We start from the raw sequence: 14,961 nt of genomic DNA, 5'->3' as shown, positions 1-14,961 counted from the left end.
GTTTTGGCAGCACCTGTGAGTGCCAGTAGTAGAGGGAATAGAGATTATGTTTTAAGTGAAACCTGTATTTTATTATACAGTATATACAGATTACTGGTTTCTGTTCATATTTACGAGAATTAAGTACTTAGTTATGTCTTTATAATTTGGAAAAGAAAGTAATTCAAGTATATTTAGGATGTTGACTGAGAAATGAACATGTAGATACAGAATAATAATAAATAACATTGAGCTCTTACAGTGTGCTTAGTCTTTACATGCATGACCTCATTTAATCCTTGCAGCAACCATATGAGGTCAGGGTGCTATTGGTATCCCTGTTCTACATATGGGAAAGCTGAGGTTCAAGAGTTTTTTAAGTAACTTGCCCAAAAGAACTGGTAGAGCTAGAACTTAAAGCTTAGATCTCTGGGATTGCAACGCCTATGCTCTTTACCATGCTGCTAGACTTATATAAAAATGAAGGGCAGGAGAGGTCAAGGTTTAAGCATGAGCTTTCCATTTTCACTAAAATGTGGTCCAATTTGCATTGATTCCCACCACCCAAAAATCATCCCAGATTTCCATTTGGAATTAGTGTTAACTTCCCTTATGACTCCATAGCATATTTCTTGTGCCAGTGGTATTACACCTAATGTATATAAAGTAATGTATCCATTTCTCCTTCACCAGGTTTATGAGCTTTTGAAGAATAGGGACTGTCTTTCTTATCTTCATTTTAGCTACATGGAGCTTTGCACATAATACTTTAGTAAATGATAAATGTGTGAGGTAATGAAAATACATGTCCAAATTAATTTCTTGATTGTCACCTTGAAATAAAAATCCTGCTTTTAGGAGATATTGGGAAACAGTAATTAATAGTTTACCATCCCAATAATTTTATACTCCCTGTCACTTTATTATCATTGCTATATATCTACTAGAACAAGCCAGTGTGGAAGCATTCAGGAAAATAAAAACCATGTCTTCCACTGTAAAAGACTATCATTTAGATAACAAGGAAAGGCATAAGCAAATTTAAAACTATGTAACAAAAACAGGCATATGTTGCAAAAACTATATAATTTAATTCCTACTGAAGGCTTTAGACAAGTGGTTCTCAAATTTGTGAGATTATCAGAATTGCCTTTAGTGCTTTTTATAAAAATAAAACCCCTGGATCCTCCTCTAGAGATTCTGATTTAATAGATGTAGGGTAGGATCTGAACCTCTGTTCTTAGAAACTTCATAAGTGATTTTGATGCATAGTAAATTCATTGTCAATAATGAATACTGTTAATACAATATAGTTACAGTGCATTTTAACAAGCATGATGTGCTGGGTGTGGTGGCTCACACCCGTAATCCTAGCACTTTGGGAGGCCAAGGCAGATCTCTTAAGACCATGAGTTTGAGACCAGCCTGAGCAACATATCGAGATCCCGTCTCTACAAAAAATAGAAAAATTAGCCTGGCATGGTGGTGCACATCTGTAGTCCCAGCTACTTGGGAGGCTGAGGCAGGAGGATCGCTTGACCGCAGGAGTTTGAGATTGCAGTGAACTATGATGACGCCACTGCATTCATGCCCGGGCTACAGAGCAAGGCCCTGTCTCAAAAATAAATAAGTAAAAAGCGTGATGTTTACATTAATATCTGTTAAATTTGACGTAAGATGAGAGGCAGCTCAGCATAATGGTTAAGAGCGTGGATCCTGGAGTCAAATGTTGATAATCAAATCTCGGCTTTGCTACTAATAAACCAGCTGAGTGACTTTGGGCCAGTTACCTAACTTCTATGCCTCACTTCCCTCACCTGTAAAATGGGAATAACAGTAGGAATTATGTCATAATGTTGTTGGAAGGATTAAATGAGTTAACGCTTGTAAATATTAGTATTTACAGTTTTAGAGCACAGAGTTAGCACTTAATATTACTGTCGTTATTACCTGTTTTAACAAATGATGCTAAAACCAAGTAAACAGCAAAAGTAGAAACTAGTATGTTGAGTGTGTCTAAAAAACCAAAATATTCTTATAGAGATTAATATTTGAAATACACATAATAATGACAATAGTTTTCAGTTCAATAAATATGATAACTTACCAATTAACTCCTCTTCACTATTGTTGGGATCTTTTTTCTATTTTGCTTTTGATTATTAAAAGAAAAAAAAAGTTGACAAATTTATTCAAATTAGACTTCCCAAGAGAAACTAGGATTATGTAGTGCCTGTGTTCCCCTTAAAAATCTTTATGCATTATGAATTAAATGTTAGGCTTAATGAGTTACTTTAGTAGTAGTAGTAAGAATTACAGTAGGCTTTGAGGTGTAGAGTACAAGGTTACTTACTCAATATAAAGCAAAACTCACTGTGGAACAAGTCCACCTAAGAGGATTTTTAATGTGTTAATGAGGATCTTTTTTGAAGGTGTTATACCAACTTCATGAACTCTGAGACATGACTTACTAGTATTTAGCTATGTCTATAAAGTCTAGAGAACCCCAAAATTGGTTTAGTAAATTAGTTTTCACATATAAAAATGTCAGTAACTTTGGTTTTCTTATCTTTGTTAATCCAAAAACAGCTTGTATCTGAACATGCCTTTGAAATTCCAGACAATGTTAGACCTGGACATCTCATTAAAGAACTTTCTAAAGTAATTCGAGCAATAGAGGTAAGAGTAAAAACTATCGTGTAAATGCTTCGTTACTATCTGCTTTGAGAAGCAAATGCATCTACCAGCACACTACAAACATTTGAAAACTCTTACACACTTAGAAGTAATAGAATGAGATGAGTCTTGGATGGATTCTTAGGTTTTCAGGCTTCTAAAGACTTAGAGAGAAATTTAGAATGTTATATTGAAATGAAATAATAAACAGTTACCAGATTACTTCAGGTTACTTTAAAAACAAAAAATACAGAGTAAACAATACAACTTTCAGAGCCAGTTAATTTCAGCTACCCAGAGATAAATATGTGTTAAGTAATTACAGCAAGAGAAAAAATGTAGGGGGGATGAGTCATGCTAGGGAAGCTGGGTTGGAGAAAGGGATGAGGTTGGTGGGGTGGGACAAAAATAGAGCAACTTGCTCAGGTAAATACCCTTTGATAAAAACTCAAAATCTGTGATTAGGTGTTTTAATTAACTAATTAGGGCTCTTCCAGGTGTTTAAGCAAGGGTGTTTTAATTAAAGTAATTCTTCAGGAAGGTGGTTCCGTTAGTGTTTAGCTTGAATTGAGAGGAAATTAGTGGCAGAATGGAGGCCAACTGATAATTTCACAACTTACGTTAGGGTCGTGTTTGGGGAATGGAAAGAGGTATACATCTAAGAAATATTAAAATGCTGGGTTTAATATCCATGGAGAGAATAGTTCGTGTAATTCTCAATGTGTTCAGCTATAGTAGAAAAATATTTCTGTTTTTAAAGAGTGATGATAATCATATAAATGAATTTAGTATCAAAAGTCATATATCTGATCTTAAATATATATGTAAATGTATACATATATAAATCTCATGCACGATAACAGCCAAAACTAAGGATAAACTTAGTAAGAAAGGGATGAGTCTACATGAAAAAAACTGTAAATCTTTATTAAGGGAAGTAAAACAATACTTAAATAAATGGGAGTGTCATTTCTGAGAATATGTCAACTCCAAATTAATATTACAATTTAAAGTGGTAAAATACACCTAGAAGAATAAGTCTGGCCCAGAGAGCAGCCAGTCCAGTATGAATCAGGAGACCAAAAAGCTGCATATTTGTTGTTACCTGAAATCTAAGTTTAATTGGGTGTCTTGCACTTTATCTGGCAATCCTATCCAGGAGGGATGTCTCCAAAGAAAAGTATAAAATTGATAGATTACTTAATGCATTTGAATGTTTGCATTCTTCTAGTAGAGAATTTGGGGATCAATTAGTGATAAATATTAATACGTAGAAAACAAAGCAGATGGGAAGTGAGGCAATTATAACTCAAGGGATTATGGAAGGATGTAAAAGAAAGGAATGTAATAGTAGTATGTTATGTGGCATTGGGTTATTGATAATTTTTACTGAGCATAATTTAAACACAGAATATTAAAGGAAATGGAAGTAAATGTATGTTTAGGAGAGGTATGGGTTAAGATTAAGACTTCATCTTGCATAGTAGGAATCCTGTAATAACTGAAGCCGAAAACAGTATAAACATGTTATTTAGAAATTCAGAGGCAAAAAACTGGGGGCAAAACCCACAATTAGTAGAGTTGTGAGTCATGGCTACCCAATAGCCAAAAGAATTAAAACCAGGGACTCGAATAGATGTATGTAAACCCAGGTTTACAGCAGCATTATGCACTATGGCCAAAAGGTGGGCCGAGCAACCCAGGTGTCCATCAGTGGATGCACAGACAGACAAAATGTGGTACATACATACAATGGAATGTTATTCAGCCTTATATTAAATAGAAGAAGGAAATTTTGACACATGCTATAATGTAGATGAACCTTGAAGATAACTTTGCTGAGTGAAATAAGCCAGTCACCAAAGGACAAATATTATATAATTCCACTTATATGAAGTTCCTAGTGTTGTCAGATTCATAGAGTACAGGTAGAATGGTAGTTGCTAGGGGTTGCGGGGAGGGGAGAATGGGAAGTTATTGTTTAGTGGGTACAGTTTTAGTTTGTGCAGATGAGAAAGTTCTGGAGACAGATGGTGGTGATAGTTGTACAACAGTGTGAATGTACTTAATAGCACTGAACTGTATACTTAAAAATGGTTAAAATAGAAAATTTTATGTTACATGTATGTTACCACAGTAAAAAAAAAAAATAGTTGCAGGTGGTTGCCTCTGGAGAACGGGAATCAGGGATGGGAAAGAGTAGACCACTACTTTTCATGATATGCTTATAGCATATTTAATTTTAAAAACTATATAGATGTGTGATTTTGGTTTAAAAAGTAAATACTGGCCAGCACAGTGGCTCATGCCTATAATCGCAACACTTTGGGAGCCTGAGGCAAGAGGATCGCTGGAGGCCAGGAGTTCAAGACCAGCCTGGGCAACATAGTGAGACCCCACCTCTACAAAAAAACTTAAAAATTAGCCAGGTGTGGTGGCACATGCCTATAGTCCCAGCTACTTGGGAGGCTAAATTGGGAGCATTGCTTGAGCCCAGGAGTTCAAGACTGCAGTGAGCTGTGATCATGCCATTGCACTCCAGCCTGGAAAACAGAGTGAGACATTGTCTCTAAAAAGAAAAAATTTAAAAAAGCATTTTAAAAAGTAAGCATTGATTTATGCAAATAGGTATGTGAAAAGAATGCTCATTGTGGGAAAGAACTGGAAGCAGCCTAAATGGCTACCAGTGAGTATTATGTAAATAAATTATGCTGTATCTATACAGTGGAATACAACACAGCCTTTAATATGATATTAAAAATCAAGGAAATATGTTCACAGTGTCTTATTTGGGGAAGAGAAGGGAATAAATGTCTCAGCAAAGCTCTTTGAGGCTTACGATTTAGTCTTTTTTGTTTATATGATTAAACTGAATGGTTTTTGTTTTCTAAAATATCTTTATGGATGATTAGTCAGGTGTGTATATAGTAGTCTTGTCATAAAAATACTCTAATTTTAATTCTTAAAGGAGGAAAATGGCAAACCAGTTAAATCTCAGGGAATTCCTACTGTGTGTCCAATTTCACGATCCTCAAATGAAGCAACTTCCCCCTACCATTCCCGACGAAAGATGAGGAAACTTCGAGATCATAATGTCCGAACTCCTTCTAACCTAGACATCCTAGAGCTCCACACCAGGGAGGTCCTCAAAAGATTAGAGATGTGTCCATGGGAAGAGGCAAGTATTGTTTCATAATAACAGAAAGAGACTTGATTATTCCTTAAAGTTCTTTAAAGGGGTAATTAAAAGTAAACATTCTGACTATTCTTGTTCACTAATTTTTACTGTAAAGTTATAGGGGTCATCCAGTAGTTCTGCCTGTTTCAAAGAGTGGTGCTTTATGTTTCTAGGTATCAGTATAGAATTAGGATGAATAGACCTCATTGGTTTCCTGACTTGTTTATTTAATGTTTACCACATACCATATGCTTTTCTAGGCTCTGGAGAAGATGCCAGAGTGAGCAAAACTTAAGTTCTTGCCATCATGAAGCTTCAGTCCTAGTTCAAGTTGGAAGGATGGGGAGGCAGAGACATACACTTAAATAATATAATTTCAGATTATAAGTGTTTATGAAAGAACCCAAACAACAGAGCAGTAGAATAAAGGGGTATGGTGTGGCTGGGTACTTTAGCTAAGGTGGTCAGAGAGCCTCTCAGGTTTGAACTGACACTTAAATCATGCAAAGTCAAATGAACACACAAACATTTGAGGAATAATGTTATAGGCAGAGAGAAGAGCAAATGCAGAAGGCCTATACTTGAGCCAGTAGCATCAGCCTAGATGACTGTTAGACTGGGAGACTGTTAGAATAAACCCATTAAAGTTTGAAAAGTGCTGGCCTACTGGACAAAGGGGAGAGTGGGAGGCAGTAATAAGATTTTTGATGTAGTGCCTTTGTAAAACATGGTTACAAGTTTGTGGTGAGATCTGTATCATCTATAATTTTATATCTTAAGTAGAGGATAGGCATTTATTTAAAATGAATGAGATAGAACAGTTGGATGTGGTGGTGTACACCTACAGTCCCAGCTACTCGAGAGGTTGGTTGAAGCAGGAGGATTGTTTGATCCTAGGAGTTTGAGATCAGCCTGGGCAATATAGCAAGACTCCCGACTCTGAAAATATAAGAATAAATAGATAAATAAAATGAATGAGATAGGGGTATCTCTGAATTAAAATATTTAAAGAAGTTATATGGAAACTTTAACTTTCTTAAATATTTTAAATTTTATATAATTGTTTTAAGATTACATTGTTCTAAACCTACTTAATCCATAGTCACTAGGGAAGATTTAGCTTATTAGGAAAGGTTCTATTTATTCTTAAGGGAAAAATTACCATGAAAAAGAAATCTTTTTTATGCATTAAAACCCAGCTACTATTATACCTTTATGTCACACAGTGTCTTTTGTTCCTAGTGGTAGCAGTGTGGTGACCTGTTCATTGCTAGGTTATAGTAAGTGAAGGACAGGGTGAATGGAAAGGCCCAGGAGCTAGCACTTCAGCAGGAAGAAGCAAGGAGAAGAGAGTTAAAATACCTTAAGGCAGTGCTGCTCCAGTTTTTCAGCTTTCTACAAGAGTGAAATTTCTTTGAATTCACTTTATGCGCATTTTACGTTCTACTTCATAAGATGTATTTTATTCTTAATGGTCCCCCAGAAAGATGAGCCATACTCTTGCTTTGGCTTTGGGAACTCTGGAGTGTCATACTGCTACATGTCCCCATGCCCTGGCAGCTGCGTGTCACCCTGAGATGCAGGGCCACGGGGGAGAGGGTGGTATACTGTGTTCTTCAGTCAGGCAGGGCTGTCTGAGGGTGAAGGTTAAGTAACTTCTGCTTTTATACTTTAAGGACATCTTGAGCTCTAAACTGAATGGAAAATTCAACAAACATCTCCAGCCATCTTCCACAGTACCTGAATGGAGAGCAAAAGATAATGATCTACGATTACTGCTGACAAATGGAAGAATAATCAAGTATGTAAAGTAGATCAAAGTATCAAGTAGATTAATTTTCAGTGGATTCCCTTTGTTCATTCTATCCCTAGTCCATACCGTTGCATAGCTGACTGAAATACGGGGACAGGGTCTCAATTCTCTATTCTCTGTAAATTAAGGGGGTGGGGAATACCATTTGGCTACATAGTCTTGGACTATTTTCTGACTTGATTATTTTTCCTTCATGATACAGAGATGAGAGACAGCCCTTCACAGATCAGAGTCTTTATACAGCAGATAGTGAAAATGAAGAGGATAAAAGAAGGACAAAAAAGACAAAAATGAAGATAGAAGAGAGTTCAGGAATAGAGGGAGTGGAAAATGAGACATCTCAAAAACCACTTAACAGTATGTTTGTTTTAATGGTCATTTTGAAGATCTGTTCATTACTAATGTGGTAATATGTTAAGTAACTTGCTAATTTTAAAGTTCTTAAGTTTATAGTGGGATTGAAAATTTTTGTTTCCCTAATACTGTTTTGAAAAGTCAGAAGTATGTCTGAGTAGGTCACCCATCAGGGAGGTGCTGAATGTGAATGCCAAGTGAGGTATAGTGGCCAGGGAAGGTGTTATCAGTGAGGGGGTTTGTGTGGATCACATACCTTCGTCTAGTCAGTTTTTAAAGAGTCACATGAAGGTTCATACATTCTATGGGCCTCTAATTTCCAAAATAAAAATTCCAAGTGTAATGAAATTTTATATATTAGCTAGCATGTATATAATTTTCAGGTGATATGTAACTGGCTGATCTGAAGCTGTTAGGTATCCATGTATTGTGGTTTTATTTGATTGCCTATTGGCAAGAAGGCCTCTACTAGGTTATTAATTGGTTATCATCAATATGACAAAATGTTAACGCTGTCTTCTCCTTGAGGTCTTTCTTCTTTGAATAGAGTCTTAATTTCTCAACATTTTTCAGGACCTCCATATACCCTTCTATTTTAAAAAGTAGTTAAAATAAAAATTTTGATATTTGACAAATAAATGTTTCAGATAACTAACATTATTTAATCCATATTGAACATCTTAGTTCCTGCTAATTCCAGATAAATTTGGCACTGCTGTATTGGTGACTCTGGCTTTGTGTGCATGCCAGGAAAAAGGCCCCAATCAACAGGCATTCATCAAACAAGTGCTATATGACAGCGCCTCATGAAAGAGAAAGCCCAGTTTATAAGCTTGTTGAATTCACCAACTACGTGAATGCTTTTTAGGTTTAGGAAAGTTGTCTTTTTTTTTTTCCTAATGATAGAACTAATGCAAAAGGGGAAGTGAAAATCATCTTGTAAATAGCTAGTTTTAGTTTTGGAAGCTGTTTCTGGAAAGAAATATAAGATGGTCATCTCACCCAAATATATAATATATAATCATGTTTAGTAAATACCACACTTATATTTACGTATATACTTCAGTTTGTATCTTGGTCAATTAGGGAGAAAGAAATGGCGAAAACAAAAGTGTAAAAGGAGGATAGAGGACAAGAGATTGGGAGACAGGTGGACTTTAGAGATCACCTTGTACCTTGTTCATCAAATTCTAATGAGTTTCTCTTTTTTTTCTCATCCATTCCTTTCTTTCTCAGGGTTTTTTACACATGTGAAATCAGAACTCAGGAATAAATCATCAGGATATTCCGATATTTCTGAGTCAGAAGACTCTGGACCTGAGTGCACTGCACTGGTACGCCTGAGATCCTATGACTTGTACGTTATTTGATGGAAAGATGAGCACCACATGTCGTCACCTGGGAGGAAGGCAAATGGCAGCTTTCCCCAAAGCTTGTCTCTAAGCTGTGTAGCACAGAATCTTCCTGTAGTGGTCATTGTACGCACCCACTGTCACATGACTGTTCACATTTGATAAACGTAGCTTTTGTCTGATTTTTGAAAGGGTCGAGAGAGAGAGATTCTTCTGCTTATACTGTTCTTAATGTTTCTCATATCTCTCATAGGTTATATTTCATTGTACCTTAAAGAAAGCCTATGTGTTTTTTATGAAGGTAGTATGTTCCTATAGTTAATAGAGATTTTCACATGAAATACAGAATAATTTCATGATAACTAAGATTTTGACTTTCCACAGATATATAAAATCTTTTGGATTAGTTTGTACAAACTTGATCAGTTTCTTATATGGCTTTATTTCCATTTAATTATTGATTATTTCAGAAAAATAATTTTACCACTGAAGAGTCTGAAAGTTCAGGTGATGAAAAGAAACAAGAAATAACGTCAAACTTTAAGGAAGAATCTAATGTGATGAGACACTTCCTTCAAAAGAGCCAGAAGCCATCTAGAAGTGAAATTCCAATTAAAAGGTAGGTTTGATGATGGTAGTAGTCTTATTACATATAAAAAAATGAAAACATTTTTTAGTTTTAAATTTTGCCAAAAATTTCATCAGAAAAAATACACTCTTGTTTTTGTGGATCATCTGCTTTTTAGGGAATGTCCTACCTCGACGAGCACAGAGGAAGAAGCTATTCAGGGCATGCTGTCCATGGCAGGGTTGCACTATTCCACATGTTTACAAAGGCAAATACAAAGCACAGACTGCAGCAGTGACTCTCACCAGGATCACAGCAGCTGCCACAGCAGTAACCATGAGCTTAGGCAGTTGTATCGCTATGATAAACCAGTGGAATGTGGTAAGAAAAAAATTTTATCAGTCTCTAAGAAGTAATATATGATGCCCAACTTAATAGCTGAATAATCCTAGTTTAAGTTGGAGATTTTGAATAAGGACTATTCATTGCACACCTTTAGCTGGAAATGGTATCAAGAATGCTGAGGAAAAACTGTACAATGCTGACAAGTCATGTAACATGGAAGCATAAGAACTCAAAATGTAAATTAAATTACCTGGAATTGAGAATTGTGTTCAGTAGCATAATTCCATTGCTATTGCAAGAGAGTTAGTATTATTGTCGGAGTGGAAAGGAATGTTTTGGTGTCTTAAATGGTCTGCTAAACTTGAACAGTCAATCCTATTTTCCTTTTAGGAAAGGGAAAACAAGTTTTGAACTGTTTCTCCTACTGGAAAAAAGGAGAAAAAAAGAGTATTGAGAAAAGAGGGCAGACTGGATGGCAGTGTCAGACATGCCCCATAGTGTTTTCTGCTCTGTGCCCTCAGGGCAAATTTTTGTTTCCCAAAAAGCCTGAGGAAGATTTGGGAAAAGATGGACTACATTAAAATTGAATGCCTAGGTAATAATTATATTGGGTCCCATATAATTGTCAACTATGGACCAGGAACTTGGCATTCATTTCACTTAATTCTTGAAACAACATTTACGATATAGGTAAAAATCACTCCCTTTTACAGGTAAAGGAAACAAGACTTAGTGAAATTAATTTAATTTGCCGACACTTTACGTAACTATTATTCAGTGGTGTTGGAATTTAAACCCAAGGCCATCTGATCTCAAAGTCTGTGCTTATTGTATAAGAGGAAACTGAAGTTTGGAGAGGATAAGTAACTTGCCTAAAGTTGAATTAGTAATGGAAGAACTCAAATTCAAATCTGAATTTCTCTGTCTTTCCACTGCATCATTTTGTTTTTCTAAGATCTCTTTGGTCCCTTGAAAAGAAAGTTTTCATGGAAATACTACAAAATTCAGGCAAACACCTGCTTTATTCTATATGGAAAAGTATTCTACGTGGAAAATACCATTTTTAGAGAGAATATATTGCATTTGGTTTTACATATACAACAGATGGCCGTAGAATTAGATTATAGATCTTCCAGCATCAGGCCCAAAACCTGTGAAATTAAGAAAATCTTTGAGGTTGGTCTGAGTACAGTGGTATTTACAACTAATTGGTCACAGTGTTACAGATTTCTTTGTTCCTTCTCCAAGCCTACTACTGCTTCATTAGCTAGCCAAAAAAAAAAAAAAAGAATAAATATAGTATTTGAGAAAATGGAAAGAATTAACATGATAAGTTGTGAGCTGGTGATTGTTTTTTGCTTTTGAGAGGAAACGGAGTATAGTGAAGGTGAAAGTGTGTGAATAAATATCTAAAGAGTTAATGTATTTATTTTTAAATAAAATGTCAATATAAATTTGCTTTTAATTTTAAGCGTTAGGTTAATTTTGTTCTTTCAGATCAAGTTTGTACAAAGATAATTTAATTAAAACTTCTCTTTAGGATGCCATGTCAAGACTGAAGATCAAGACTTTAGGACTTCTTCCTGGATTAAACAATTTGATACTTCCAGATTTAATCCTCAGGTATATTCAAAGTTTGGAACACAGAAGGACATTTAAAATTGTCTGTTTTTGCTTTCTTTTTTAAACTGTAACAATTGGTTATCGACTACTAGATCTAGAAAGCCAAAAAATTACAATTAAATGCACATTTGAACAACTGTCCATTTTTAGAGATTCTGATGTGATGACTAATGTAATGTCATGGATAGAATGTGATCTGGAAAAGAATAATTTATTCAAGGAAGTAGTTTTCAAAACTAATGACTACCAACACTTGTAGGTATGTCTGGTTAGAATGAAACATGAAGGGTAAAGAAGAATACCATGAAGATCTCTTTTTTCGAGTCCAACGTCTTAACCACTCGGCCATCACAGCCACCTGAAGATCGCTTTTTTAACCTCTGATATTATTTATTTATTTATTTTTTTCTTAAGAGACAGGGTCTTGCTCTGTTTTGTAAGCTGGAGTAGGGTAGTGTGATCATAGCTCATTGCAGCTTCAAACTCCTGGGCTCAAGCAAACCTCCCAACTTAGCCTCCTGAGTCACTGGGACTACAGGCACACATCATAATGCCCAGCTAGTTTGTAGAGATGAGGTCTCACTATCTTGCCCAGGCTGGTCTTGAACTCTTGGCCTCAAGCAATCCTCCCACCTCAGCCTCCCAAAGTGTTGGGATTACAGGTGTGAACCAGTTCACCCAGCCTGATGTTATTTCTTTTTTTTTTTTTTTTTTTTTTTTGTTGAGACAGAGTCTCACTTTGTTGCCCAGGCTAGAGTGAGTGCCGTGGCGTCAGCTTAGCTCACAGCAACCTCAGACTCCTCGGCTTAAGCGATCCTACTGCCTCAGCCTCCCGAGTAGCTGGGACTACAGGCATGCACCACTATGCCCGGCTAATTTTTTCTATATAGATTTTTAGTTGTCCATATAATGTCTTTCTATTTTTAGTAGAGACGGGGTCTCGCTCAGGCTGGTCTCGAACTCCTGACCTTGAGCAATCCACCCGCCTCGGCCTCCCAGAGTGCTAGGATTACAGGCGTGAGCCACCGCGCCCGGCCTGATGTTATTTCTTGAACATTTTTAGATACTAAATTCCTTTGAGAATTTGGTGAAAGTTACAGAGTCTCTTTCCAGAAAAATGTTCACTATAAACATTGACTTTTGCTTATGTTTTGTCATGGTTTGTGCTGCTACCCACACCCGAATGCCCGCCTCAGACTATCCATTAACTTCAGATTAAGAACCTCCGCTGTAAGAGAAGAAACTAGATGTTTTAGGATCCCAGCATATTAATGCTTACACCAAACAAAATGAAACAAAAATAGCATTTTTTAGAAACCAACACTTTACCAGCAGCACCCAACAAGGAGAGTGATGTGATCTTTTGCTGTAAACCTTGGAAAATGGCAGCCAAAGAAAGAATCAAAATTCTTATGTGGAAGAGTAGGGCCTCTAAACCTCCCCAACCCCCATGATACTTAAAAAAGTAAGTAAATCAGCAAAAGCAGAAATACTGCCCCTAGTTTTCTCTAGTGTAAAGAAACATTTTGGGGGAGAAGGGGAACAGAGGGAAACTTGAGTAGGCAGTTAAGAAGTGGTTGAAGGGAAAATCTCTTGTGAATAAAGCTTTCTCGTAGCACTGAAAGACCTCAGCAGACGTGGAAAGGGCCTTTAGATTTTGCCATCTTCGAGAGCCCTAGGTTGAATTGGAGGTATAGACTGAAACCCCTGGAGGAGGAGATGTGTATATATATGGCCAGAAAATAAAATTAGACTCTACACTAAATATGTAAGATCATTAATCTCTGAGTAATAGAATTATGGATGGTTTTTATTTCCTTTATTTGGCTTATCTGTATTACTACACTTGATCTTAGCCAAAAGGCCAAGAAGTGATATATTTAGCTATCATTTATACAAAAAGAAAAACAGCCAAGTTATCTTTTTAAAGCAAGGCTTTGTGAGTGTAAGTTCTTTATTGAATAGAAGGATATACTCCAGGATATACTCCAGGTCAAGTACGAAGTCTCTTAATTGTTATAATTCGCTTTTTCAGTATGTTATTTTATAGTGCCTCACTGTAGCTGGTCATAAAGTTTATCACTTATTAGCATTATAGGATTCAGTATTAAACATAAGCTATTATTTAAATCTGGCTGTTTTTATAATTCTCTTTGAAAATAAATGAAGAAGTGATAATTAGTAAGATCATATCAGAGAAAATTAAATTTCTTTTGCCTTTACTCTAAATAGGTATTGTAATGGCATGTCAAATCATAGCAGTTGCTTCTTCATGCTCAAGAATATTTCTAACACTAATTTAAAGCAAGTCTATGTTTAATACTGTTTTTGAAACTTATTTGATCATGACAGCATCAGAGATATATTTTATATCTCTCTCATACACACACCTGCATAATTAAAACTGGTTTCATGAAAAATCATGCCACAGTGTATTCTTTTCATGTCCAGTCTTTCTCTTTTTAATGCTGGTCATGACCTCTCAGTTGATTTCAAGACTCTCCAATCAGTAGCATTTTTTTTCCTGAAAGTTTACTCAGTAGTCTTAAGAGACTGAAAAAGAAGTTGTATTTAAAGAAGAATACCAAGCTTGGGGCTCTGGATCTAAGGATTTTCTTTTTTTTTTTTTTTTTTTTTTTTGTTGAGACAGAGTCTCACTTTGTTGCCCAGGCTAGAGTGAGTGCCGTGGCGTCAGCTTAGCTCACAGCAACCTCAAACTCCTGGGCTTAAGCGATCCTACTGCCTCAGCCTCCCGAGTAGCTGGGACTACAGGCATGCGCCACTATGCCCGGCTAATTTTTTCTATATAGATTTTTAGGTGTCCATATAATGTCTTTCTATTTTTAGTAGAGACGGGGTCTCGCTCAGGCTGGTCTCGAACTCCTGACCTTGAGCAATCCACCCGCCTCGGCCTCCCAGAGTGCTAGGATTACAGGCGTGAGCCACCGCGCCCGGCCTGGATCTAAGGATTTTCTAGAAAACAAATTCAGTGGGGATGAAACTTAAAGAAGTTAGGTTCTAGAAAAGAATAGTACATTACACCAGGAGAGGTATAAGGGAGCTGTGGCATGCT

At 36.3% G+C, this 14,961-nt stretch overlaps 1 protein-coding gene across 1 annotated transcript in view; it reads left to right on the top strand.

Moving 5' to 3' along the window:
* The window catches only part of KDM7A (lysine demethylase 7A), a 73,377-nt gene that overhangs the window by 56,728 nt on the left and 1,688 nt on the right, over positions 1-14,961 (top strand). The window contains exons 11-18 of the mRNA XM_069461791.1: positions 2,569-2,658; positions 5,624-5,833; positions 7,510-7,634; positions 7,849-8,003; positions 9,237-9,334; positions 9,823-9,971; positions 10,099-10,301; positions 11,806-11,888. Of these exons, the coding sequence (XP_069317892.1) occupies positions 2,569-2,658; positions 5,624-5,833; positions 7,510-7,634; positions 7,849-8,003; positions 9,237-9,334; positions 9,823-9,971; positions 10,099-10,301; positions 11,806-11,888 (1,113 nt within the window). The remainder of the gene's footprint in view (positions 1-2,568; positions 2,659-5,623; positions 5,834-7,509; positions 7,635-7,848; positions 8,004-9,236; positions 9,335-9,822; positions 9,972-10,098; positions 10,302-11,805; positions 11,889-14,961) is intronic.

Source organism: Eulemur rufifrons, chromosome 29 (assembly GCF_041146395.1).
Source record: "Eulemur rufifrons isolate Redbay chromosome 29, OSU_ERuf_1, whole genome shotgun sequence".
Lineage (NCBI taxonomy): Eukaryota > Metazoa > Chordata > Mammalia > Primates > Lemuridae > Eulemur > Eulemur rufifrons.
Note: the sequence above shows the minus strand (reverse complement) of the source record. Positions and strands in the feature narration are given on the sequence as shown.